General features: G+C 35.3%; 2 protein-coding genes across 6 annotated transcripts; one reads left to right on the top strand and one right to left on the bottom strand.

The window, feature by feature from the left end:
- Positions 1-1,542: 1,542 nt before the first annotated feature.
- Positions 1,543-13,003, bottom strand: LOC18427073 (PLAC8 family protein). Of its 2 annotated transcripts, none has more exons than XM_088855170.1 (6): positions 12,968-13,003; positions 11,590-11,683; positions 11,153-11,250; positions 9,988-10,214; positions 3,194-3,395; positions 1,543-2,121 (listed from the first exon to the last, which is right to left on the bottom strand). In XM_088855170.1, the coding sequence occupies exons 4-6, from the start codon at positions 10,098-10,100 to the stop codon at positions 1,597-1,599; spliced, it is 840 nt and encodes a 279-aa protein (XP_088711296.1). In that variant the 5' UTR covers positions 10,101-10,214; positions 11,153-11,250; positions 11,590-11,683; positions 12,968-13,003; the 3' UTR covers positions 1,543-1,596. The 2 variants fall into 2 exon arrangements, with proteins under 2 accessions (XP_088711296.1, XP_011620699.1); XM_011622397.3 differs by having other exon boundaries at positions 11,153-11,327.
- Positions 13,004-16,849: 3,846 nt separating this feature from the next.
- LOC18427074 (KRR1 family protein) lies at positions 16,850-23,445 on the top strand. 4 transcript variants are annotated; one of them, XM_020662912.2, is made up of 3 exons: positions 16,850-17,093; positions 17,695-17,769; positions 21,337-23,445. In XM_020662912.2, the coding sequence occupies exon 3, from the start codon at positions 21,355-21,357 to the stop codon at positions 23,251-23,253; it is 1,899 nt and encodes a 632-aa protein (XP_020518571.1). In that variant the 5' UTR covers positions 16,850-17,093; positions 17,695-17,769; positions 21,337-21,354; the 3' UTR covers positions 23,254-23,445. The 4 variants fall into 4 exon arrangements, with proteins under 4 accessions (XP_020518571.1, XP_006836195.1, XP_020518572.1 ...); XM_020662913.2 differs by having other exon boundaries at positions 16,852-17,093; positions 17,698-17,769; XM_006836132.4 differs by lacking the exon at positions 17,695-17,769.
- The last annotated feature ends 865 nt before the right edge of the window (positions 23,446-24,310 follow it).

Raw genomic sequence — 24,310 nt, forward strand, 5'->3', positions numbered from 1 at the left:
TATTATTTGGATAATCTATTTTCAAAATTTTCAGTTTATAAATCTACTCAATTCACCACATTTTTCAAGCGTTAAATCTCATAATTAGAGACCAAAATAGATTTTCATGTCATTGAAAAATTTTCAACATCAAAATTACATCTCTCAGCAAAGATCGAAGATGTCCAGTAATTACTTGAGGTTTACACCTTATGCAAACCATACCCTTTTTTAAGAGCTTTTGACTATTAGCCATGCTCGAACAAAATATTGAAAACTGTGTTTCTAGGAACATTATTATATGACATTCAACCACCTCAAAAACTTTGTGTTTCTAGGATCATTATATTTTATATAAATATAATTTATATTTATTCTATTATATATAACATTTATATTATTATATTATATATAGAGTAATGATCTTATGAGACCCTCCCACACCCATATGTGACACATAGGTGTAGGAGGGTCTTATAAGATTATTACTCTTATATATAATATATAAATATCTTATATTATATTATATATTTTATTATATATAATATCAATAGGTGCAAAAGAGTCTCATAAGATCATTACTCAAATAAATATTATATACATAATATAAAACTATTTTATATTATACGATATATATTATATATTTATTAGATTATATAATATATAAATATCTTATATTATATTGTAAATTATATTACGTTATATATTTATATGGTTAATATGTATATGTTATCAAACACAATACCTATAACTTATTTAAACATTTCGTAATAAAACATTAACTTTCTAGAAGATTTAAAAAGATTCAATTTTTCATAAGATATCTTTCAAAAATACAAACACACCTAAATGTAGCTTGTTTAACTAGGGAATCTTCGAGTCACTACAGGGTAATTAAAACCGTGCTGTTAGATTTAATTGGAAAAGTACTTCTATATACTTTTGTAATACCATTTACTTTTAGTATAAAAAGGTGGCAATTTTGTAATACCATTTACTTTTAGTATAAAAAGGTAGCTGTTAGATTTAAATCGGCTTGTTAAAAAAATATCATTGACTCGACTCAAAGTTCAAAAAAATAAAATAAAATAAACTCAACTTTATAACACAACCCAAACTGTCCAATTTGAAATCTAATAACTGGAAGTAATTGTGACATCTTTATAACAAGAGTAAATAGTCTCATAATGTACAATTCCAATTTAATTTCAAGGGATTTGGTTGGGCACAATATCCTAAGATACTAAAGATAAAGCTCTGGTGATGATGATGATGGTAGTTGGGAACTATATTGTAACACTACATGCGTATTATATTTTGAGGGAATTTCTACAAAATTTCATGTGAGGTTTAGGTTTACTTTTAGCTCGGGGGTCCCCCAAACAGAATACTGTTGACAAAGGAATTCTCACCATTAAACCATAATCAACTGCCATAACAAAATTTATTAAAATAAAAATTTGACAAAAATCACTGTCTAAGCAAAGAGTATTGAATTCTCTCATAGATTATCTCTCATATTTATCTTTCCTAAACTTCCCACAATTATGTTTATGTTAATCATTTCTTTAGAAAGCAATGTAGATTTTCCCCTTAAAAATGTTCAAAGCAAAACCACTACTGATAAAAATCCAAGATGGGGTTTATAGAACCAGCCGGAATCGGTACGAGAGCTAAAGATTCCAACCTGGTCAATAAATGTTTCATGATTAGCAGGTCATTCAGATGAACGGCCTGGACTGAACAGTCTACACGAGGGAGACAAGCAAGCTTTGAGAGAATCTGAGGGATCATTTCAGTAACTGCTACACAATGTCCTAACTGAAACTCAGAAAACATTTTATTTTGAAATGGTTTTGGCCAGTGCCAAGACCATTGTGAAAGATTTGCAAGGAGGTCATACCAGTGTGCTCTTCCTTTGATTTCGAATATGTATACCATATAACAATGAATCATGGCATCATGGAATACCAGAGAAGCATCCCCATCTTTTCCTGATGACAAGTGTTCGAGATCGAATGTAACATTCCCAGGTGTATGTTCTGATAGCCCTGCAAAACCTGATCTCCACCATCTGTCGTTTGGGAATGGACGGTAAACTGTTTTATGTACAATATGCATACACCACTGGTGATGGTACACCTGAGTTAACACGAATGTCATCAAAATCTGATTGCTCATTGAACCAAAAAAGGCAAATCTCCCTTTTATATGGTTTTGACTGCCAATCCAACCAGATGGGACTTTTTATAGGGAAGTTTGAAAAGATGGGAAAAAACAGGCCCAATGGGCCAATCAAATAGCATTTTTGGGTGTTAAGTTCATTTTAAAAAAGTAGGGCTGCAAAACAACCAGCTGAGTCAACCCGACAAGCGTCTGGGTCAGGACTCCAGAAGTGGACCCAGCAAGTCAGGTCTAGCTCCAACAGAACTGAAACCAACCAAGTCCAGCTTGGACCTATCCCGGTCACGTTTGGGGTTGACCTCATCTGGCAGGTTGGGTCTAGGTCAATGTCAGGCCCCAAAACCGTCAATTTGGGGTCAACCTGACCTTCTACACCTGCCCAACTTTATTAAATTTGTTACAGTTCAAAAGAGGATTTTCAGGCTGTCATTCTCCAAGAAAGAATGGAGAAATTTTCTGTTATTTCAGAGAACAGTCCCAAATTTAGAAAAAAATCAATATGGACCAGGATTTGAAACAACAGTTGTGTTAGGCAAAGTAAGTTACCCAAAAATTTGGAAAACTGCCTGAAATTTCGCCATTTTAGAAAATACTCCAAATCAAGTCGAATTTTGACCATAAACTGGTTCAAAATTCAGTCAATTTCAACAATTAATCGCTTGTTTTTCTGCCGCACTTGTTTGTATCACTTTCCATTTTGAGTTTCATCAAAAAGCACTGCTTTTCTTTATTTGATTTTTTTTGTCACTAACAAAGCAGCAATTTAGGTGTGCACTCACACCTAAACGGTGTTTTAATGCAGCATCCAAAGATGCCGACGAAGCACATTTTGGATGACACCCAAAACACCATGCCAACAATGCCAAAATGTGCGTTGCCACCTCAGCATCCTGGCGAGCCCCAAATATAATAGTTGCTTTGGCTCATTAAACATATTGCCAGCAGAAAACCTCAGCAAAAACAATCACAATAAAACCCAGATGATTAGCAAAAACACACAAGATTGAAGACAAGATAGTGTGAAGCTTACATTGGTCTCGGGACCCACATTTGTATTGATATTAGTTTTGTGTGTCTGATTCCATTTTCTGAACAGGCGGAGCAGAGACAGTAGTGAGATTGAGGTCAGATAGACTGAAGCCTTCCGACCTTTCCCGAATTTCTCGGTACTCTTGACAAATGGCACAAAGTTGGCAGAATACATGTGTTGTAGTGTCATTGCATGGCGCTTCCTGAGACCAACATGAAATGTAAGTCCCCTGACAAATGGAGCGTACCATAATCCCATGGAGTATGCCGTGTGGTATTCCAAAGTGCATGCACAATATTCCTGATGATAACTAGCAGAGATTAACTGTTCCGACCCACTGGAGCCTAACCCAGGTACAGTCAATCCCCACCATCCATCATTGTGAACATGGTGGGTGTCCCTAGAGTGCCAAATTGCATACCCTATTGGATCATTTTATTTTTTCTATCTACAGTATGGAGATTTAGAACACACCAACTTCAATGACAAAAAGGCATATAAACAACATTAGGAAAAATGCACAAACACATAAATATATGCATTCACTCAATTGGGTGTTTGGGGAGGGTATAAAAAGTAACGGCATGGACGAAAATAGAACTGAAGGAAAATTTCACCTCAAGGTTTAAGGGTTCCTTTCCTAGAATGAAAATTTTCCTCAAATGTCGCAGAACATAACAAAACAAATAAACATATAATCTGATGATTCCCTTCATTCTGAAAATAATATAATACAATGAGGGATTCGTGCCAATGAACCATGTTGGTCAATGGCTAGAGTGTTAATTAACAACCTTACTTGAGAAGTACCTAGTTGAGACATCTCAAGTTATCATTTCTCTATCGTATATTTAAAAATAAATAAAAAATTCACTAATCAGGGTGACACATGTTCTGCTATTTCACTCGACAAATGGTTGATTGATATCAAAGTGAATGCTAGCGTGGCTCAAAAGAAACATCCAAAACTCATCAAGCTTTCAACTTGGCAACTATTTTTAATGAACAACAAAACTAATTTGGCCCCAAAGAAAAGGAAAATTTACTTCCATGAGAAATCCTGCTTATGCTCTCAGATCTTGAGATCCCTTAGCTCTGAAATCTATGATATATCATCAGATATTTACAACCTACAAGGTTTCAACCATACCCTACTTGGAGCCTGGAGATACACCTAGACCAAGTCTAGGTTTTATAAATCTGATGCAATATGAGATTACAGGACCTTAAAATTCTGTAAGCCTAGAACTAAAAGAGGATCCAAACCTCTCAGCTAGTTAGGTTAAGAAGCAAGAACCTAAGGTAAAAGGAATTCAGAAGGCAACAAAATAGAGGTCAGCTTAAGTGCTGAATGAGACAACAAAGTTACCAGTGTTTTTCATTTTTCCCAAAAACAAGTTTAGTGAGGTAAACGCAGTATTATTTCATGTTCCCTTGCATAAGGTAAGCAACTACCGCAACATGTGCAAACAAGAACCCTACATTTGTAGGTGAATGGACTAGTTGGGGAATATTCTAGATGTCCATAACATTCTGCATTTTGTGTTGCCAGTTTTCTTGTAGTGCATAAATCAGTTAAGGTGAAGACCTAGGTTTTTCTAAAATAATTAAAAATTCAATACACACACTCACATAGGAAAACACTTCAAAACGCATGACTGAATTTCTACAGTACTTTGTTCATGGCTCAAATTTTGAAGGCGTAAACACCTCAGTAAGGCACACCTAAAAACTATAAAGAAATAATAAAATTAATAAAAATGACCAAATACCCCAAAATTTAAGGTGATGCGCCATGAGTGAAGTACTATAGAGATATGCTTATAGGTGTTTTAAAGTGTTTTTCATTCGCATACATACATACATATACATATACATACGTACACACACACACGCACACACACACACGCACACGCATACGCACACACACACACACACATACACATACACATACACATACACATCATTATAGCCTTTATCCAACTAATTGGAGTCGGCTACACGAATCCTGGTCCACCATTCTGCTCTATTAAAGGCCATACCCTCAGTGAGGCTATAAGTCCCCATATCTTTTTGGAGTACTTCTAACCACGACCTTTTGGGCCTACCCCTTGCCTTTTTCAATCCTTCCACTTGAAATAACTCGCACTACCGCCAATATTCAAATCATCAAATGGCAATTTTTTTGTTTTAGTTCGAAGCCTGAGGCCAAAGACTTTGGCGAAGTGAAATGTGTCTATAATTGGATCAAATAACTATACAGATTAGACAAGTCCAAAAAGATAACTCAGCAATTATAAATCACAAAAACCAGGCCATTACATAAGTAACACTATAATCCAATGCAATATGGAAAAACGGCCTTCCATCAGGTCATTACTATCCAATGAATCATGGAGAATGATGGAGATCAGGACACAATGCCTGGCCATCACTGTCCAATGAATCATGAACAGTGATGGAGAGTGAGACACACCATTGGGGTCACGTCTTTTGTTGGTGGGTCCTCCTCTCTTTAACCATTCATCATTCCAATAGGCAGCGATGACTATGGCTTTTCCACAGTCTATTGGACCATATAGTATACATTCCAGTGAAGTAATGCCCAATGTTCAAAAAGTCAGCCATCTGATCGCCTAGGCGTTCTCAAGGCGGGACTAATTAGGCACCAAAACTAGGCGGCCACCTAGGTGGTCGGGCAGCCGATTAGGCAGTCAATAAGGCGGAACTAGGCGCTCGCCTAGTTAACCCGCAAGGCTTTGGTGGAAAATTTTCATTTCTCAGGTGATACGAATCAAACATCAGCTGAGAGTCGAGTAGTGTCATCATCACCTCCCTTCATAAGAAGAGCCCTAACCTCACGCACGCTTTTGCAGGTTCCACATAAGGAGCTATTTCACACGTTTTTCCGGGTGGGAGCAAAAAAGGATATTTTACCTCCTTAAAAAAGGGGATAAGGGTTTTGGGGGTCATTCAATCCCAATCTTTTTGAGGCTTATAGGGGTTGCAAAAGAGGAGATTTGGGATCCCAAACATTTCGGTTTGGCCCGAAATAGAGTCCACTTCAAGAAAGATGGTATATTTCAATAGTTTTCATTAGGTTTTGTATTTTTTTCCCTTAATGTCTAATGATGTTATTTTTTCCTATTTGTATTTTTTCTTTGATGCTTTGTGATAGATATTTGACATGTTATCCTCTATTTGGAATCTTGGATTATTATTTTATTAGTTAGTTTAATAATTGCTTATTAAATAATTGTATGTGCAATGTGTTTTCTTGATGTATGATTCATAAAGCATAATTATTTTATTCATTAGTTTAATATTTTGTTAATGTTTATAGCTTATTAAATAATTGCATGTGTGATATTCTTTTCTGACTTTGTGTTATATCATTGGAATTTTGATGTGTATGTTTTACCTATTTATTTGTTGGCTTAATAAGAAAGCAATATATTAAAGGGTGAATGTTACATCCTATTTGTAATTTTTTAGATATCATTGCAATTTTTTAGATAACCATTTCTAATTTTTTCAAGTTTGACCTTGTTTTTTTGTCTATTTTTCAGGCTTAGGTGTTTTTCAGGCTTAGGTGTTAAGTTTTAAGTTGGTAATTGACAGATAAAAGTTGGAGGTGAAATGTCTTCCTCAGCTTCAAGTAGACAAACTGATCCACACAAGGATCCTTGGGGCAGATTTGGGGTGACTATTATGACAGATATGTGGACCGATAGGAGGTCTAGGAGTGTCATGAACTTAATAGTTAATTGCCCCATGGGAATGGTCTTTTTAAAGTTCATTGATGCATCCAACAAGATTCATGATGCACCCTTCATATATGGTGTTGTGAATCAGTGTATTGAAGAGGTAGGGGCGGATTATGTTGTGCAGGTTGTCACATATATGGATAAGGCCAATATGGCAGCTGCTAGAATGTTGGAAACCTCGAAGCCGAACATTTTTTGGACTCCTTGCGCGACTCACTGTATAGATCTCATGCTTGAAAATATTGGTTCCAAGGAAATCGGTGCATGAGATACTTGAAAAAGCTAAGTCATTATTGTTTTCATTTATAGCCACATCCATGTTTTGGCGATGATGAGGGAATTTACAGGTGGGACTGACTTGGTAAGGCCGGGGGTCACCAGGTTTGCCACCTCATTCTTGTCTCTACATTCTTTGAATGAATTGAAGGACAAGCAGCGAACCATGTTTGTATTTGACGAATGGAAAGGAAGCAAGTGGTCTAAGGAGGCCAAGGGGAAAAAAGTCTATGACATTATCATGTCAACTAGGTTTTGGAGTGGGGTTAAGTTTTACCTTCATATTTTTGAGCCATTTATGAAAGTGCTTCGCCTTGTTGATAGCGAAAGGGAACCGGCAATGGGGCATATTTTCAAAGCAATGGAGGTTGCTCGAGAAGAGATCAAGCATAACTTGAATCCAGATGACAAAAGAAATGGCCCCATCTTGAAAATTATTGATAGCAAGTGGGATCTGCAGTTGGAGATACCGCTACACTTAGCAAGGTATTTTCTTAACCCTACTTATTTCTATTTTGATCCTGAGATTGAGAGAAAAGATTATATCATGATCGCATTCAACAAGTGCAAGGTGAGGCTCCACCCCGATGTAGATGTCCAAGACAAAGTGTCCATAGAACTTGACTTCTATTGTTATTCAATGGGGACACTTGGGTCGGACATCGCTGTCAGGCAAAGGACAAAGATATATCCATGTAAGTTGAAGATGTATTTGTCATTTCAATTATTTAAATTTTAAATTTACATATATATGTTCGCTACTTATTTTTTATTGTTAAATGTAATATAGCCTCTTGGTGGGCCAACCATGCACAAAGTGCCCCCAACTTGTAAAAGATGGCGCAAAGGGTATTGAACTTGACTTGTACATCATCCGACTGTGAGCGAACTTCAGCACCTTCAAGATGCGGAATATTCTATTTACCTTAGCCTCATCTCCTATCAATTTACGACAATAATTTTATTGATACTATTTTTTAAAGTAAAAAATTGTAATATGGAAATGGTATGCTATGAAACAGATACATATGAAGAAGAGAAATAGACTCGAGCAGAAGAGACTGAATGACCTTGTTTTTGTTCAGTACAATCAAAGGCTGAAGGATCGCCATCAAGAGCGCTTTCAAATTGAAGACCCCATAATTGTGGAAGATCTAGATCAAACGAGCGAGTGGTTGGTCAAGCCCAATGCCAAGGATGAGCATGTATTCGAGGGAGAGAGCTTGACATGCCCAAGTGCAAGAGGTGGCTGGTTTCGCATCGACCCCGGTGAGAGCTACAAGATCCCAAACACAAAGGAAGGGGAAGGAAGTGGCCCAGGAAAAGGGACAGGGGAAGGGGAAGAAGAAGGCTCAGACGAGGAGAAGAATGACGATCTTGAAGGAAGAGGAGGATGTAGACTCAGAGGAGACAAGGGAAGAAGGTTTTTATGTGGAGGAGGATGACTCATCAGATTCAGGTGGACTGCATGCTAGACAACAACGTCGTGTTCATAGTGAAGATAAAACTCAAGCTCATAATTGAGTTTATCATATTTGTCTGTTGAAGAAGACTTTTTGTAGTTTGTGGCCTTTGTTGGTCAGATATGCGTTCATATGAGTTTTTGCTAAGGAATTTTGAAACTTTTGTGACTTGTGAGTGACTTTTGATTTGCGAAATTTAAATGACATAATGCTCATTTTGAGTTATAATTATTTCATTTACAATCTAAAGTTGTAGATGTTTAGGTTTGATCTGTGCTTCTGGCAACTTAACAATATATTACATACAAAACTTACTTATTAAATAATAAAATAGACAATTTTATATATCACAAAATGGGGGAAGGTGGGGGGATCTAAATTTAAAAAAAAATAAAAAAATAAAAAAATAAAAAAAAACCTGTTTTTTTGGTCTGGGCGCCCGCCTAGGTGACTGCCTCCGCCTTATTGAACATTGGTAATGCCCTACATAAGTACCTCCAACATCCCATCAGCACTCAATGATGGATGAGGAACCATAAAATAGTAAAGAAGTTCAATATGGTACTAATAAGATTATACTTTGCCAGGATTGCTTTGCAATAAACTCGAAATTACCACCACGACCAATAACATAAATAACATAAGTATAAGATACAGACATAGCCATGAAAGAGCAAGAAAGAGTCATTCTTGAAGCTACAGCCTAGACATGATGGGGATCAGTCTCATGAAATTAAGTTGCCTCAGTCTCATGAAATTAAGTTGCCAGTGAGTAGAGCCAGAGCAAAAAGAAGCATCCAAATTTCCATTGTCGAGATTTGAACCGGGGTTCGGGAAGGGTACGCTCCCAAGTGCTACAAACAATATGACCTGCCACACTAGAGCATAACATGATGTGTACAATAAATGATACGCAGAGGGGAGTCCACCACCAGTTCTCAAGGCAGCATCGAAATGAACTGTATAACATTACAAATGGCATCTAGCCTGGGTGGTCAGGGTGGCAGGGTTCCACATTCTGACATATAAAGTTCCATCCCTACCAAGGTCCCAAGTTAACTTATTCATATATAAAATAAAAATGCAAAACATCCATCATCACCAATAAACAGTTTATCTCTGCAATCCATCTTTGAGTGTGGACCGACACATAGTTCAGCATGCAAATCATGTGTATTCTTTTCTTTCTCTCAATTGGTGAATGCTGAATCATTACATAGGCATTTTCTAGTGATACTACATAGGCAAACACCTCATATTAGATGAGAAACACTATTCAATAACGTACCGGTAGATTATATTTTTCCCGAATGGCTTTTCGATAGCTATAAGTGTAAAAAGAGGCTGGGGAAAGTGGAAATCCCAAATAGAGACCTTCAGTGAGCAAACAACAAAGCCCATTGAAAAGACCCCACATTACAAAATGGATCATGCATGGCCCTATCCAGCTTCCAGAGCCCAAAAATTCTGCATTCTTTCCAAACACGTAACATGGACACATGAAACCCATACAACCTGCAGTGGCAAGTGCGAGATAAATCAGAGATATAAATTATGCAAGAAATTTGGTTTCAAACTGGGTATTGATCGGTATTGAAACAGCATAAATGACAGAAATGAATACTTAATGTATGCAAGAACCTTTCATATAACCTGCCATGTCATAGAAATAATTCAGTACCCTCAAGCAAAAACTATTTGACAACAATGAGAAACTCAACTCACGAGTCTCATTTTCAATGATGTGTAACCTAAATGCGAAATATATGAAAATATCAATGCTACAAGATGTAAAACAACAAAGTTTTATAATGTTGGAAGCTATTGCCATTTAAGACTTGTCTTCATGGGGACAAGTTTTTCTCAAACAAACATATAATTGATCCTCAAATGAGATTTAAGCATCTCCATCTACTTCTAGTGGCACTAAAAAGTTTGATGCAAAATATTAAATCCAGGACGCAATATCTGAACAATCAGTGAAAGTACTAAGTTTTATGACACTTCAATTGTCTTGACCAAGTTCGCATTTTGGTCGTCTATCAATATTCAGATACCCACATCACCTACTAAAAAATAAATAAAAAATTACAGTGATAGAAAATGGTGTGCACTTGCTCAGAAATTTGGATCCGTAGAGGCTTGGAAGAGGCATCAACTTCATACAAATAGCATGAGATTTTTTTTTCATTTCATTTTTTTTTTTTTAGAATGGAACATAATAACAAAATTAGCATAATAATTTTTTAAAAGAGATCATAGAAACTCCTCTTGATAATCTGTTTTCCGATCCTACTATCGTTTTTTTGGTAAGCTGGATCACTATCTATAGCAAGACAAGCAGGACTTTATATCATGAAGGATACATGAAAAAATGGAAGATGAATATGCAAACAGACATAAATTGTATTCTATCTATTGAAATAAACCATAAGAATTAAAAACCAACATACAACTCTGTATATCATCACAGCATGCACAGATTCCTGATGACCATTGTGTTGTGTTTGGCTCGTGCAACTTAGAAGAAACAGTTTCATCTCCTCGAACACTGCCATCATCAAGATCAGATTGTTGCAGAGGAATGTATTGTGGTGGAACATAACTTTCTTGCTCTTTCATACTTCTCTGGAGATATATATAAATAAATAATAAAAAAAATAAAAAATAAAAATAAAAATAAAAAAACCCTTAGTTCTTTGTCTCATAGAAACAAGTTGAAATTCAAGCCATGGTTTTGTTTTAAACTGCCCAAAGTTTTCTTCAGATGCAAACTTATGCAAGGAAACCTAAACGCAGGCTTACATTAAGTTTGTAGTCTATCAAAATCAAATAAACAACAAAAGCACTCAGATTCAATTGATTGAAATGGGAATCAACTACCAATTACCTGCTTTGAAGCAAGATGGCTCTAACAAGTCAAAACAACTTGACAGGATCACTCTTCTTCCTTCTCTTGCTGAATTTTGCTTCAATTAGATTGCCTACAAAAAATACATTGAATGCACAACTGAAAAAACAAAATTTCACTGGATTTTAGCATATTTTTCTTTTAAACTGGCATTTAGCAAGCGCATGAGATTCCCTGGGCCTATTGCACAGCATTAAGGATTTTCACTTGAATAAACATCACTAAAGGATGGGCTTTTTTTCTCTTTTTTGGCTAGATTCTTCCGTAAGTTCATTACTGAAAACCTACCATTTACTTAAACGAGCTCCTATCATGCCACACAGATACCTTAAGTGTATCCACCAAGAATTAGGGTTTCCTTAGACACTCATTCATCAAGTTTGTATAGCTTCCTTAAATCTTATGGAGAAACCAACCACGGCTTCCATAAAAACACACACTTAATGACTTCCTATGCCATGGACTGATGGACATCACCCCTAATAATAAAACTCCACAATTTCAAGTTCATGTGAAAATTTCTTCACATTGTCGTTCGCTACATGTTTCCTTCAGTGGTTTAAAACAAGGACTTGGATCAGGACTCGCCAGGGTCACAAGCCCGAGTTAGGAAACTCAGACTCCGACGAGTCTGCAAAGACTGGGCTGAGTCCTAAAAGTAATAATAATAAAATATTGGGAAACGGCGAGGCTCCACCAGTCATGGCTTCAGTACCTGACTCGGTAGTCGAGTGACTTGGCGAGTCTGAATCTGGCTTGCCAATTTTCCATTCACCAGTTTACTTACCCTACAGTGAATGTTTCTTGCATTCCCTTAAATAACAGACCAACATTTGCTGTTTCCGTAACTTCTCACCCAGAAATAGAATAACATAAAGCTTCCATAAGTGCAACAATGGGGTGTACCTCAACTCCACAGTAGCAAAGAGGAGACAAATCCCATTATCAAATGAGTTCTTAAACAAGACACAACAAATGAGTTCTTAAACAAGACACAATAATCTCAACATTACAGCTGAAACGGTCAAAACCAGTAATGCTCCGACGATTTCTTAAAACCAGCGTCACCCACTTCTCTTAATTCTGAAAATTTTACCTCAGTTAACCAAAAACGAAAGGTTTAATTCCATATGTTTGTGTATTATTCGACTGAAACCACTCCCATTACAGTAAACCCTAACCCTAATTTGCATAAAAACCCCCACGTAAACAAACACAGAAAGAAGTCACTAGATTCCACTTATACCGAATAGAAACCTCATAAAAAATAAATATAAACTAAAAATTAAACAATAATCCAAAAAAATAAAATAAACGACAGAAAAAATGGCTGGAAAAAATGGATGTAAACACATACCGTCTCTGGTTTTCCTGGGCTAAAAACATGCCAGCTGAAAAAATACTTGCAATCCGAAACTATTTATAGTCCTCCATGGGCTCCTAATGCCTGCCACGTGTCAGTTGTCTGAAATTTATGGCGCGAATTTATTAGAGGCCGAAAAATGTCATGAGCTCGTCTGAATGCAAGCTATTTGGCGGGTAACATGGACTGAGGCCCATATAAGTGAAATATGGCCCGTTAAATCATAGGAAAAATTTATATAGAGTCGAGGCTCTAAACAATAAAAGCCCACCTCAAAAATTTCACTAGAAGAGATTGTTTTGATGCTCAAATATCTTCAAATTGATCATCTCCACATCACGATGCATTAACAAGGTAAAAAAATAGATTTCAAGTTTTGAAAATAGTGTATCTTGTAATGAATTTTTTTATTGTAAATTTTTAATATTTTCAAGTTTTTATATATCTGTTCAATCTACACTATTTTTAAAAATTTAAAATTTATAATTATAGATGATAATATATTTTAAAGCTATCACAAATATTTTCGATATTAAAACCACATTTCTCGATACTATTTGAAGGTGTGCTCTAATTTGATCGTTACAGCCTCGGGTCTATATAAACCGCACTGTAAATCACAAGTCCCTATATTTAATATAGATTCAATATACATCAAAAAATTAATAAAATTTTATATTTACTGCTTACCTAATACAACTCACCTCTTTTAGCCGAGCGTGAGACGGGTTTAAAAAAAATTTAAAGTCATCACTTTTTTACACTAATTATTATATTTACTTGATATACTACAATTTATATGTTATAACAATAGTAAAGTATAACAGAAAAATAAGTTAATTAATAAATTAAAATTTGTTATTTTGTAAATCTGAATTTTATTCATAAAGTATTTTGTTAAGTCCAATTGCAGGTTGTATCATAAGTTCGTAACAATATGAAAAAGCTACAAACTACTACTCTGATTATTAATTCCAAATAAAAAACAAAGTTTCGTTTTATTTTAACTTTTTTATTTAAAAATTGACAGGTATTTTCAAAATTGACTTATGTGTATACAGACAAATTTCATCGTAAATATAGACAATTTTTTTAATTTTACTTTAATGAATTAGGCGCTTCAAATTTGACTTATGTAAACACACAATCAATTGTTCTTGTTTAAAAAGTGAAGATGGGTTACAAATTTTATATTTTAAAAATAAAAATAACAAAATATATTATTTTATTCTAAATATTTTCAAATTTGAAAAATGGAGTTTCAAAATTGGGCGGTGTAAATTAATATATTATTTTATTCTAAATATTTTATATTTTCAAAATAAAATATTCTTCATGTGCAATCATGCTTCTAGACAAATATATGATTTATTATAACAATGAAACATGTTCCAATAAATAGTTATACTATTAGACAAGTAAAGGAATGTGTCGTATCCATTTTTACAAATATTAACACGTGTTTCAGTGTCATCCAAGTGTCAGCACGTGATCAGACCTCGTAGTCATGAGCAAGATTTGTCTTGTGAGCATACTATTACGCTGCACTCGGCATATGCATCCATCATAGGCTCGTAGCATGAGATACATCTCCTCTAGCCTGAGATGGAGGAGCCTTTGTGAGGACATTATATACACCCTCCGAAGCACATAACCTAGCTTGCGCTTCCATGAGGTGTATAGTTCGTATAATCAAACCTTGTGGTCTTCAAAATGTCGACAATAAAACTTAAGAGCCTTTGTGAGGACATTATACAAACCCTCCTCATATAACACATAGCCTAGTTTGCGCTGCCATGAGGTATAATTCATGTCATCAAACATTTCGGTTTTCAAAATCTCGACAATAAACTTGGTGCAGCAATATGTTATTATCGTGAATAAATAAAATGACTCAAATAACAAAAAAAAAAAAAAAAAACTAACTAATAGCAGCACGAAACCCAATCTCTGACACTAATGAAAGTTTGACATGGTGAATTGACACAGTATAAACGGTTTATGATTTTTATCTATTTTACCGGCTAAAATACTTACATATATCCAAATAAATACAAAAAAAAAACTTAAAATAAACAAAGATGAACAAAGAAAAAAGTTTTCACTTGTTGCCATTAAATAAAACTCCTATAATTCAATAACAAAAAATTACACACTCAGTAAGGAACAAGATACACAAACTAACATAAAAATAAAGTGCTAGAAGATTATATCAACTGGACTTGTTAGAAGATTATCTCAACTAGACTTGATACACCCCACTCCAAGTACCTCAACTAGACTTGATACACCACACTCCTAGTATCATCTGATGGTACACAGGATCAAGGTCTATCTCAAATTATTATTTTCATTAAAATAAATGGATTTTAAGTTCTAGATTGACTAGATCATATCTCCCTTGAGTGGTTATTGTTTTATTATTGGGATGCTAAATTTTCCCATAGCAAATTGTATTTATTTATTTATCTTTAAAGTTGGTTATTAGGTCATAATATTTATATCATCAAATTTTGGGTCCAAAAAAATTTCTAATACAAGTTTCATCCAGAGGGAAGAAATACGCAATATGCTCACGCAAGAGCAATCGATATTTTCATAAAGAGTAATGATCCTATGACACCCTCCCACACCTATATGTGTAGGACCCCAAAATATCACTATTAAATTTGGCATGGATCTCTATAAAAGTTAAGTCCTACACCCATGTGATAACTTTTATAGAGATATGTGTCAAATTTAATGGTGATCATTTGGGGTCCTACACACATAGGTGTGGGAGGGTCTCATAAGGTCATTTCTCTTTCATCAATAGTATTATTCCTAGAGTAATTTGAGATTTTTAAACATTTGTCTAAATTTTTAAATAACCAAAATTAAAAGTTTTCACTTGCATTTTTTAGAGAAATTCATCAAAATGCCTAATCGTCCACCCCCAAACCGATTTGGATCGGCGGTCCGAATCATTATCGATTTGTTTGGATTGATCATCTAATAAAAATAACAAGTAAATAAAATAAAATATAAATATAAATAAAGGTTTACAGGGTGGGGATTTATGGGAGGACCAATGACAAATTAGATATGCTAAAATAAAAACAAAACTAAAAATAGAAAAGGGGGTTTTAGAGGGGAATTGGGCCTAGACCCAAACCATTTTGGAACCGGTTTGTGTCCCGACCGATTTCACATTTAGATTGGTAACCCGAATCGAAAATCATTGGGGTTTTAAAATACTATTTTATATAAAAAGTGAACCATTTAAAGTTGGGTGCAATTTCTATAGAGCTGAGGCTCTAAACAATCAAAGTAAAATGTACATTCAAATCGTGTAAAGAAATGTGATGTCAAGATTGGAAATATTTATGATAGCCTTGAAATATATTTTTATTTTTAATTGTAAAATTTAAAGTTTAAAAAATAATACAGATTGAGCAAATCCATAAAAACTTAAAAATATTGTAAATTGACGATCAAAAAATACATTACGAGACACACTATTTCTAAAACTTGAAATCTATTTTTTCTCATGCCCATGTATCTTGATGTTGAGATGATAAATTTGAAGATAATTGGGCATCAAAACAACATCTTATAGTGAAATTTTTGACGTGGGCTCTAATTTGATTGTTTAGAGTCTCGGCTCAAGATACATATTTTATTTTTTAAATTTGCATATTTAAAACTATTCCAAGACCATATATATTTATTGTAATTATAAAACTTATTAAATTACATTATGAGTAATTTCATAATTTTTTAGATTTTTTATTGCATTTCAATGCCGGTTCAATTCGGAACCGAGAATGAGTCGTTCACCGCACCGATCCAAAATTTTAAACACTGCGAGAAATCAAATAAGATGGCGTTTGTTAACTGGGTAGGAAGGGTGAAAGTCGGAACACCCATTTCCCGGTTTTTATTGTTCCTCTCGTGGGTGCGGGAGTTTTCACCCCGTAAAAAACCCTAGCGAGGCACTCTTCTTTCCCCTCTCCGGAATCTCCCCCTTCTTCGAGCCTCCCTTCCGTCCGTTCTCTCTCACCCTCTGCGAACAAGAGCTAGAGGAACCTGTGCGAGCAAGAGCAAACCCTAGCGAGCAAGAGCACCAACTTCTCAATCAGTGAGTTATATTTTTTTATTTTGTAAATCTCCTGGACTTTTTTCTGTTTTCTGGTTTATTGCTTCATTTATTTTCATACACAAGTGGACAAGATAATCTGATTTATTTTATTGATTCGTAGCATTTGATGCCCCAAATGCATGTAAAAAATCAGCAACCTCGATTCATATAATTTTGTATTGGTGATTCTAGTTTACTGATTCTAGAGAGCTACATTAGTTATTTATTTCGTGGTTTGAAATGGGAGCCACGAAATTTCAGTCTACAGTGTGGAATTTCCATCGCTTGCTACTGTCCCTCCATAAAGTTTTTTTTTTTTATTATTGTGTATTGGATTTTCTTTGTTTATTTGGTGGTTTTTGGTGATGTTCGGTAACAAAGCTGAGAGCGTTTCTGTATAATCTGATTTATTACCTTGATTCATAATGGAATGGATTGAAGTTTATTCTTAAAATTGGAGTGGATGAAAATATGCTTTCCCTTTCTCTCTCCTCTGTCCTTTTTCTTCCATCCTCTCTCTGTGTCTACCTTACCTACCTTCACCTACTCTTAACAGCTTTCCTATTTCCAGTTCTCTCTCAAACCTTTTCTTCATTTGCAGCAGCAGTGAGAGATTGAGAGAAAAAAAGCTAAGCAAGGGCAAAGTCTGCAAAAAGAGCAATTACAGAGAGTAAAGGTCTGAACTTTTCATAGAGATAAAGAATTGGGATGAATTTTGATTTTATGGGTGTTTTAGATTGATTGAAGAGTTGGTTACAGTGAGAAAGACTGTGCTTATCAATAGTAATATGTTTTTTCTCTCCAGGACTTAGTTGATTGTAGATTGATGTGTGATTTTGTTGCAGTAGAGAGAGAAATTCAATGACTTGTTTACTTTGACAATTGAAGAGAACCGTTGTTGTAGGGAAAGGTTAGACAGAAATTCAGGACCTTTTAAATCGATTATTGAAGAGAAGAATGTTGGAGTTTAGAAAGACTATGGTTGATTCGCGAATTTGAAATTGATAGCTTAGAGGTTGCTTTTCTCTTTGTAAGGTTGTCAAAGAAAAAAAAAAGAAAAAAGAGAAAAGAGAGAAAACGTTAAGAGGCAAAGGAGGCATTCTGTCGGCTTCTCTTCTTGCTCACTAATGGAGGATCTCTTTCTCACTGTGAACAATCTCCCTCTCCAAAAACGTTTAGAGAATGTTCCTGTATTGCATTGTTGTATGCTCATCACTACTTGGATGTATCCATACTGTCCTTTGATATCTTTTATGAAATCTGGATCATTATTTTGCTTGAAGTTGGGTTTGAATGGCTGAAATTGCTAGATAGCTTGCTTCAAATCAACTTGAAAGCCCATTGTTTGCCTAGAGTTCATCCAGGTCGCAGCATATGGTCGTTGCTTCACTTATGTTCATTAGATCCATGAGAGCTTAGAAGCTTTGAGTGTATTTGATATTATGGCTAGAGTTATTTGAATTATGTCATTTGGCCATGTTATAAATCAATGGTATGTCACAACAATGCCATGGGTTGACAAGCTTATACTGCATCAATTTATGAAGAATGAGTTTGTTAGTATTCTTTCTTTGTTCATGGGTAAGGGAGCCAACATATTATTATTTTTGAGTGAGTAAATTTTTTTTTTTGAGTAAGCCAACATAGTATTTAGGAATGGTGTAGGCTCCAAATGCTATATTCATATAATTTTATTTTTATTTCGTAATATCATGTCCTCTTTTAATATCCTATAAATATGTGTTGAAGAAGCCATTTTCACAAGTAGATGTACAAGCTTTTGATAATTAATTACGAGTAACCGTATGAAACTAATAATATATTGTTAATAGTATACTAAAATTTTGATTAGCTTTGAAACTTTTAAATATCTATTTCTTAAATAACTGGCATATGTTTTCTCTTGAAGGCTGCCTGTGCATTGAATGAAATTTTGCTATTAAGAAAATCAAATTTGTTTCTTATCTATGTAAATATTGGTAGCATCAGAGGGGGTGCACACTTTTATGAAATCTCCAGGCACAAAAGTATTATTTGAATCTATTTACATGTTTAGTATTATATTGGATGAATGGAAGGAACCTTATTTAATTACCAAATGTTATTAAAAAAGTGAATTTCGCACATTATATCAATGAAATACATAATTAGCATTATTACAAGCAGTTTCCAGCTTTCCCATTGTCAAATAGGTGAAATTATCAACACTACAGTTTTATCAAATAGGGTTTGCAGCTTTCACCCTACCAATTTTCACCTGCATCCCAGAATCTAGGAAAGTTAGCAGCAGGGGTGATTCCTAGGGAGACTGTAGCGAAAGTTAACAAACACCACCGTAGGAGATCCCACTCTCCTTCCCTTCACTATTTTTTGTTGAACCGAGCTCGTGGTTTCTCACTAGAACCATAAACGCAGGTCTGTGTCTCTCTCAATATCACATCAACTCTCTCTTTCTCTCTCTCTATTTCATGTCCCTTCGTTTCTCCGGTTACCCCCGCCCCTCTCTCTCCATCATCCCGCTTCGCGGAAGACAGACAAGGAGCACGCTCTTTCTCTGTCTCTCTCTCTCTCTATTCTAACAACTCCCCTCCACCTTTCTCCTTATCAGTAGAGGAATGTTAGGTTAAATTTTTGTTGTTTACCATGGCTTATTTATTTGATAGCAGTTGAGCCCATACTTTCTGATTGTATTTTTTTAGGGTTTATTTTCAGTTGATTATAATTGTTCGATTTTGATTATTATAGAGTTTCTTTAATGTGAGATGGGTTTTCTTCTGCATTCTTTTTCTCTTCGGATTTGCATTCTGGTGTTCCCAACTTTTCCAATACTTATTTCTGTAACTTTAATTGAATTACTTTGGGGTCACCCATTTTTTTCTTCAATTTTTTTATTGGAACGCTTAAGAAATTTTAGTATTTGTGCTCTCTTTGATATTTAATATCTTGTTGTGGTCAATTTCTAGTTGTTTTTATTGGAATTTGTTTGCTTTATTCTATTTTTTTGATGGGTCTTTTGAGGAATTTATATTTCTGGATTTTCAGAAAACTGATATTTTCAGAGGGCCCTGTGAGTTTACGGAATCTAACTATTACCGTAATAATCCATTGAATTCAAGGTAATTATCAGTAATTTGCAGAAACCTCACTTATCGAATTGGTTTTCGTACTTTCTCTCTTTCTTGATGTTTCGATTTTTAGATACTGAGCCACTTTGGTTCTTAATTTATAGCAAATTTAGATGTAGCATTATTCATCTATACCTGCTTGAATTGATATCTCTCGATCTAAAGAGTAAATTGTGTCACATATATTCAAGGTTTTAAAGCTTGCCTTGGCCAAGGTACTTCGCCCTTGGCTGAGGTGGGTAACTCACTCGAACTGGGCAGAGTTTACACCCCCTAAATATTAAAAGGTCAAGGAGAAAAAAAAGTAAAGAAACTGTAAAAAAAATTGAAGTAGGTGATAGAAGATTAAAGAAGATGAAGAAATATATGAAAGACGTATTATTAAAAGATTTAAATCTTATTCCTTGAATATTTTAGAAAAGTTAAAAATTGAAAAATATGAAAGTTCCCAAATCATCTTGTTGTCTCCTTAATGTTTTTAATTCATAATTCATCACTATGGCGTCTGCGGTTTTTGCTTTTGTTTATCCCCAAATTAGAAGCTTGCCTCTCTCTCTCTCTCTCTCTTGGTTTTTTGGATTTTTGTTTCTGTTTTTTTTTTTTGTCTGAATCACTGGGAAACCAGGAACCAACTGAAATCAGTTCAAACCCCTCTGTTATTTTATCACTATTGTTTCCTGTCTTCTAATATTTGTTTTAGATGATCCAGTATGATATTTGATTCAGTCCTTTAAAAGGAGGCCACGCTTGAGACTCACTAGGGATTCGAGGCCAAGCCTGGAAAATCGGACTCAGCCGAGTCTGTCAGAGACTGGCTGAGTTTGTCAGAGACTCGGTTGAGTACTAAAGAAATTAATTAATAAAAGATTGGGAACTTCAAATGGTTTTGGTTCCTTATTCTGCAGCTTGCTGTGTTAAATTGGGCAAGTACGAGTTTGACTTGCCGAGTTTTGGTCCACTGGTTCAGTTCCATTTGTTTCTTCTCACCCTTTTTTCCTTCCTTTCTTTATTGTGGTGGGCATCTACCATGTTTTAGATAATATTAAAACTATAGCCTGTTTATTTGCATTTCCTGGTTTATTCTCCATCATGACATTAGGCTTTGTGTGTTTGTACAGAAAGTGTAATCCAATAGAATGGGTAAAAATTTATTTGATGATTCTGATGGGGATGATATCGAGGACATATCCAAAATAGAAGTGAATGAAGAGTTTGCTCGGAGATTTACTCATAATAAGAGACGCGAGGATTTGCAAAGGTTAGAGGAGTTGAAGAAGAAAGGGTTCGTTGGTGATTCAGAAGAAAGCTCATCAGAAGATGAAGATGAAGATGAAGACGGGATTGTTCCCATTGAGAAAGATGCTGAGATTTATGAAGCCTTGGTTCGAGTTAAAAATAATGACCCGTTGATATATCAGAAGGATGTTAAATTCTTCAATTCAGACGAGGATAGTGATGTAGATGGCCAAAAAAGAAGATCACCAAAAAAGAAGGCATTGTATCTAAAAGATGTTGTGGCCCGGCAATTACTTGAAAACGGGCCTGAATTTGATCAGGAAAAGCCTGCAAGATTGGCCCCAAAAAGCTATGTTGAAGAGCAAGAAGAGCTCAGAAAGGAATTTCTTCATGCTGCAAAGGGGGTTTCAGATGATGAAGATGAAGATGTGGGTTTTTTCAAGGAGAAGAAGAGGAGTAAGGAAGACACTCAACAAGAAGAGTTAGAGCAAGAGGAAGCCAAAATTGCTAGAAAATTAGATGAGTATTTTGGAGAAGATGATGATTTGGATGAGAATGAGATGTTTTTGAAGAATTATCTTTTGAACAATGGCTGGGTTGATAAGAACAAGGAGAACAAATCTTCCCATGAAGAACTTTTTGGGATCTCTGAAGATGAAGAGGAATTGGATGAACAAGACAGGTATGAATCAGAGTACAATTTTAGGTTTGAGGAAGGTGCAGGAGATCAAGTATTGGGTCATGGCCGTTATTTTGAAGGCTCAGTGAGGAAGAAATCAAATGCTAGAAAGTTGCAAAGAAAGAGCAAAGAGGAGAGAATGGCTTTAGCGGAGTTTGAGAGGAAAGAGGAGCTGAAGCATTTGAAGAATGTGAAGAAGAAAGAGATAATGGATAGGCTAACAAGGATACGAGACATTGCCGGCATAAAAGAGGATGGGAAATACTCGTTTAATGAGAGGTATCTCGAGGGTGAGTTTGATCCTGAAGAGCATGAGAAACAAATGAAGCACATTTTCAATGAAGACTATTATGAGGAAGAGGATGCTGATCCTGATTTCCAAAGTGACGATGACGTTGACATAGAAAAGCCAGATTTCTACAAAGAAGATGAATTGCTTGGCCTTCCAAAGGATTGGGATTCATTGCAACCTGGAGAAGGGTTCTTGGCAACTAGAGGGAGAATCCTAAACATGAAGAAAAATGGTGTTCATGAAGATGTAGAAGGCACTGCTGGAGAATTGAGTGACATTGATGAGGATGTTGAAGAGGGTAGTGGTAAAAAACGAAAAAAGAAGAAAGCCAAACTATCAGAGAAAGTTTCCATAGATAAGGACTTGGAGGAGTACTTTAAGCTGGATTATGAAGATACAATAGGAGATCTAAAGACACGGTTCAAGTATAGATCAGTTCCTGCTAATAACTATGGTCTGAAGGCTGGAGAGGTTCTAATGACTGATGACAAAGAATTGAATCAGTATGTCTCTTTAAAGAAGCTTGCACCTTATAGGACAGAAGAATGGAAGGTTTCCAAGCGTAAGAGGTTAAGTCAAAAAATGAGAATAAAAATGGTTCTCAGAGGTGAGAACTTGGATGCTCCAAAGTCCCAGAAGAAGCATAAATCAAAGGAGCACGGGGAGAAGGGAGCTCCATCTGGTGTAAATGCGGAATCTGGTGGAGATGGTTCTATGTCTAAGCGAAGCAGGAAACGAAGGAAACATGCCGAACTTAAAGTTCCCCATTCAAGGTTCCAGCTGTATGCCAAGACCAACCCAAAAACTAAAAAGCCAAGAAATCAATGATACCAAAACCAGTGTGTAATTGACTTACTGTTAATTCTTTGAAGTGGTATCTTTTGCTGATTTTATTTCATTGTCCTTTAACTTGGCAATTGTCATTTTCTTATGGTTCCTGTTATTCATGCCTATAGATCCTAAGAAATTCTCTTAGTAGCTGGCGAAGATTGAAATAAGAAATTCATGTCTTCAGGGCCATGGGTTGTGTTGTAAAATTGCTTTTATTTGGGTTAGCTAACAATATCTCATTAATGGAAAAATTGATTTGCACGTGATTATACCCTCTCTATTCAGAAAGAAAGCAAAGTCTATAAACACCAGACACTAATTGCACCACCTACTGACGACCCTTCTTTACAACAAATTCTTTGTTACTGCTGGTTTAAAACACGCGTTCCACTGCCAGCACATCAGCTTACACATTAGTCTCTCTCCCGAATGGGAGAAAGACACCCTTAAATTTCTAACTTTGTCACAGATCTCCGAAAAGATAGGGTACAGCTGCCTGTGACAGGTCTTCTTTTTAGTATCCGACGTGATAACATATTGAGACGCTCTGTTCTGGGAGATTACATTTATTTCAGAAGTTCATTATCACAAAAAGAAAAAAAGGATATCCTGGCATCTGTGTCTATACACTAGTCTATAATCATTGTAACAGGTTATAATGGGCATTGTTTTACGGATTTGTATGAGCAGGTTTCTCACAATTTACCTAATAGATACTTATTTAAAAAGAGTGTATGTTGCTTGTCACAGGAAGCAATGAAGCATCATATACCATATGCTGGTCATAGAACCAATTTGTCTAGCAGATTACTGCCAGCATTCATATACTAATTATCTTAGGATGTTTGTTTGTCCGTCATCACCAGGCATTAAATGACTTTCTTGTTTTTCAATTTGGTGATACCCCTTGGATTTGAGATACTTCTGTTTAAGATTTGTACATTCACTGAATTTGTCCTATGTTTCATAACATTGTAAGAGTAATTTTAGGATTACAATCAGGATTAGGAAACTCGTAGATTATAGGATTGATTATCCCATTTGATTTCTTTGC

The sequence above is a fragment of the Amborella trichopoda genome, chromosome 1 (genome assembly GCF_054954075.1).
Source record: "Amborella trichopoda isolate Santa Cruz 75 chromosome 1, AtrichopodaSantaCruz75HAP2 v2.0, whole genome shotgun sequence".
NCBI lineage: Eukaryota > Viridiplantae > Streptophyta > Magnoliopsida > Amborellales > Amborellaceae > Amborella > Amborella trichopoda.

Coding starts and splice junctions, on each gene's coding strand:
- LOC18427073 (XM_088855170.1), bottom strand. CDS start 10,100: ATGGGCTTTGTTGTTTGCTCACTGAAGGTCTCTATTTGGGATTTCCAC. Junction 3,396..9,987: donor GGGAAAAATATAATCTACCG/GTACGTTATTGA, acceptor TGTTGGTCTCAG/GAAGCGCCATGCAATGACAC. Junction 2,122..3,193: donor ATGTGGGTCCCGAGACCAAT/GTAAGCTTCACA, acceptor GTGTTAACTCAG/GTGTACCATCACCAGTGGTG.
- LOC18427074 (XM_020662912.2), top strand. CDS start 21,355: ATGGGTAAAAATTTATTTGATGATTCTGATGGGGATGATATCGAGGAC.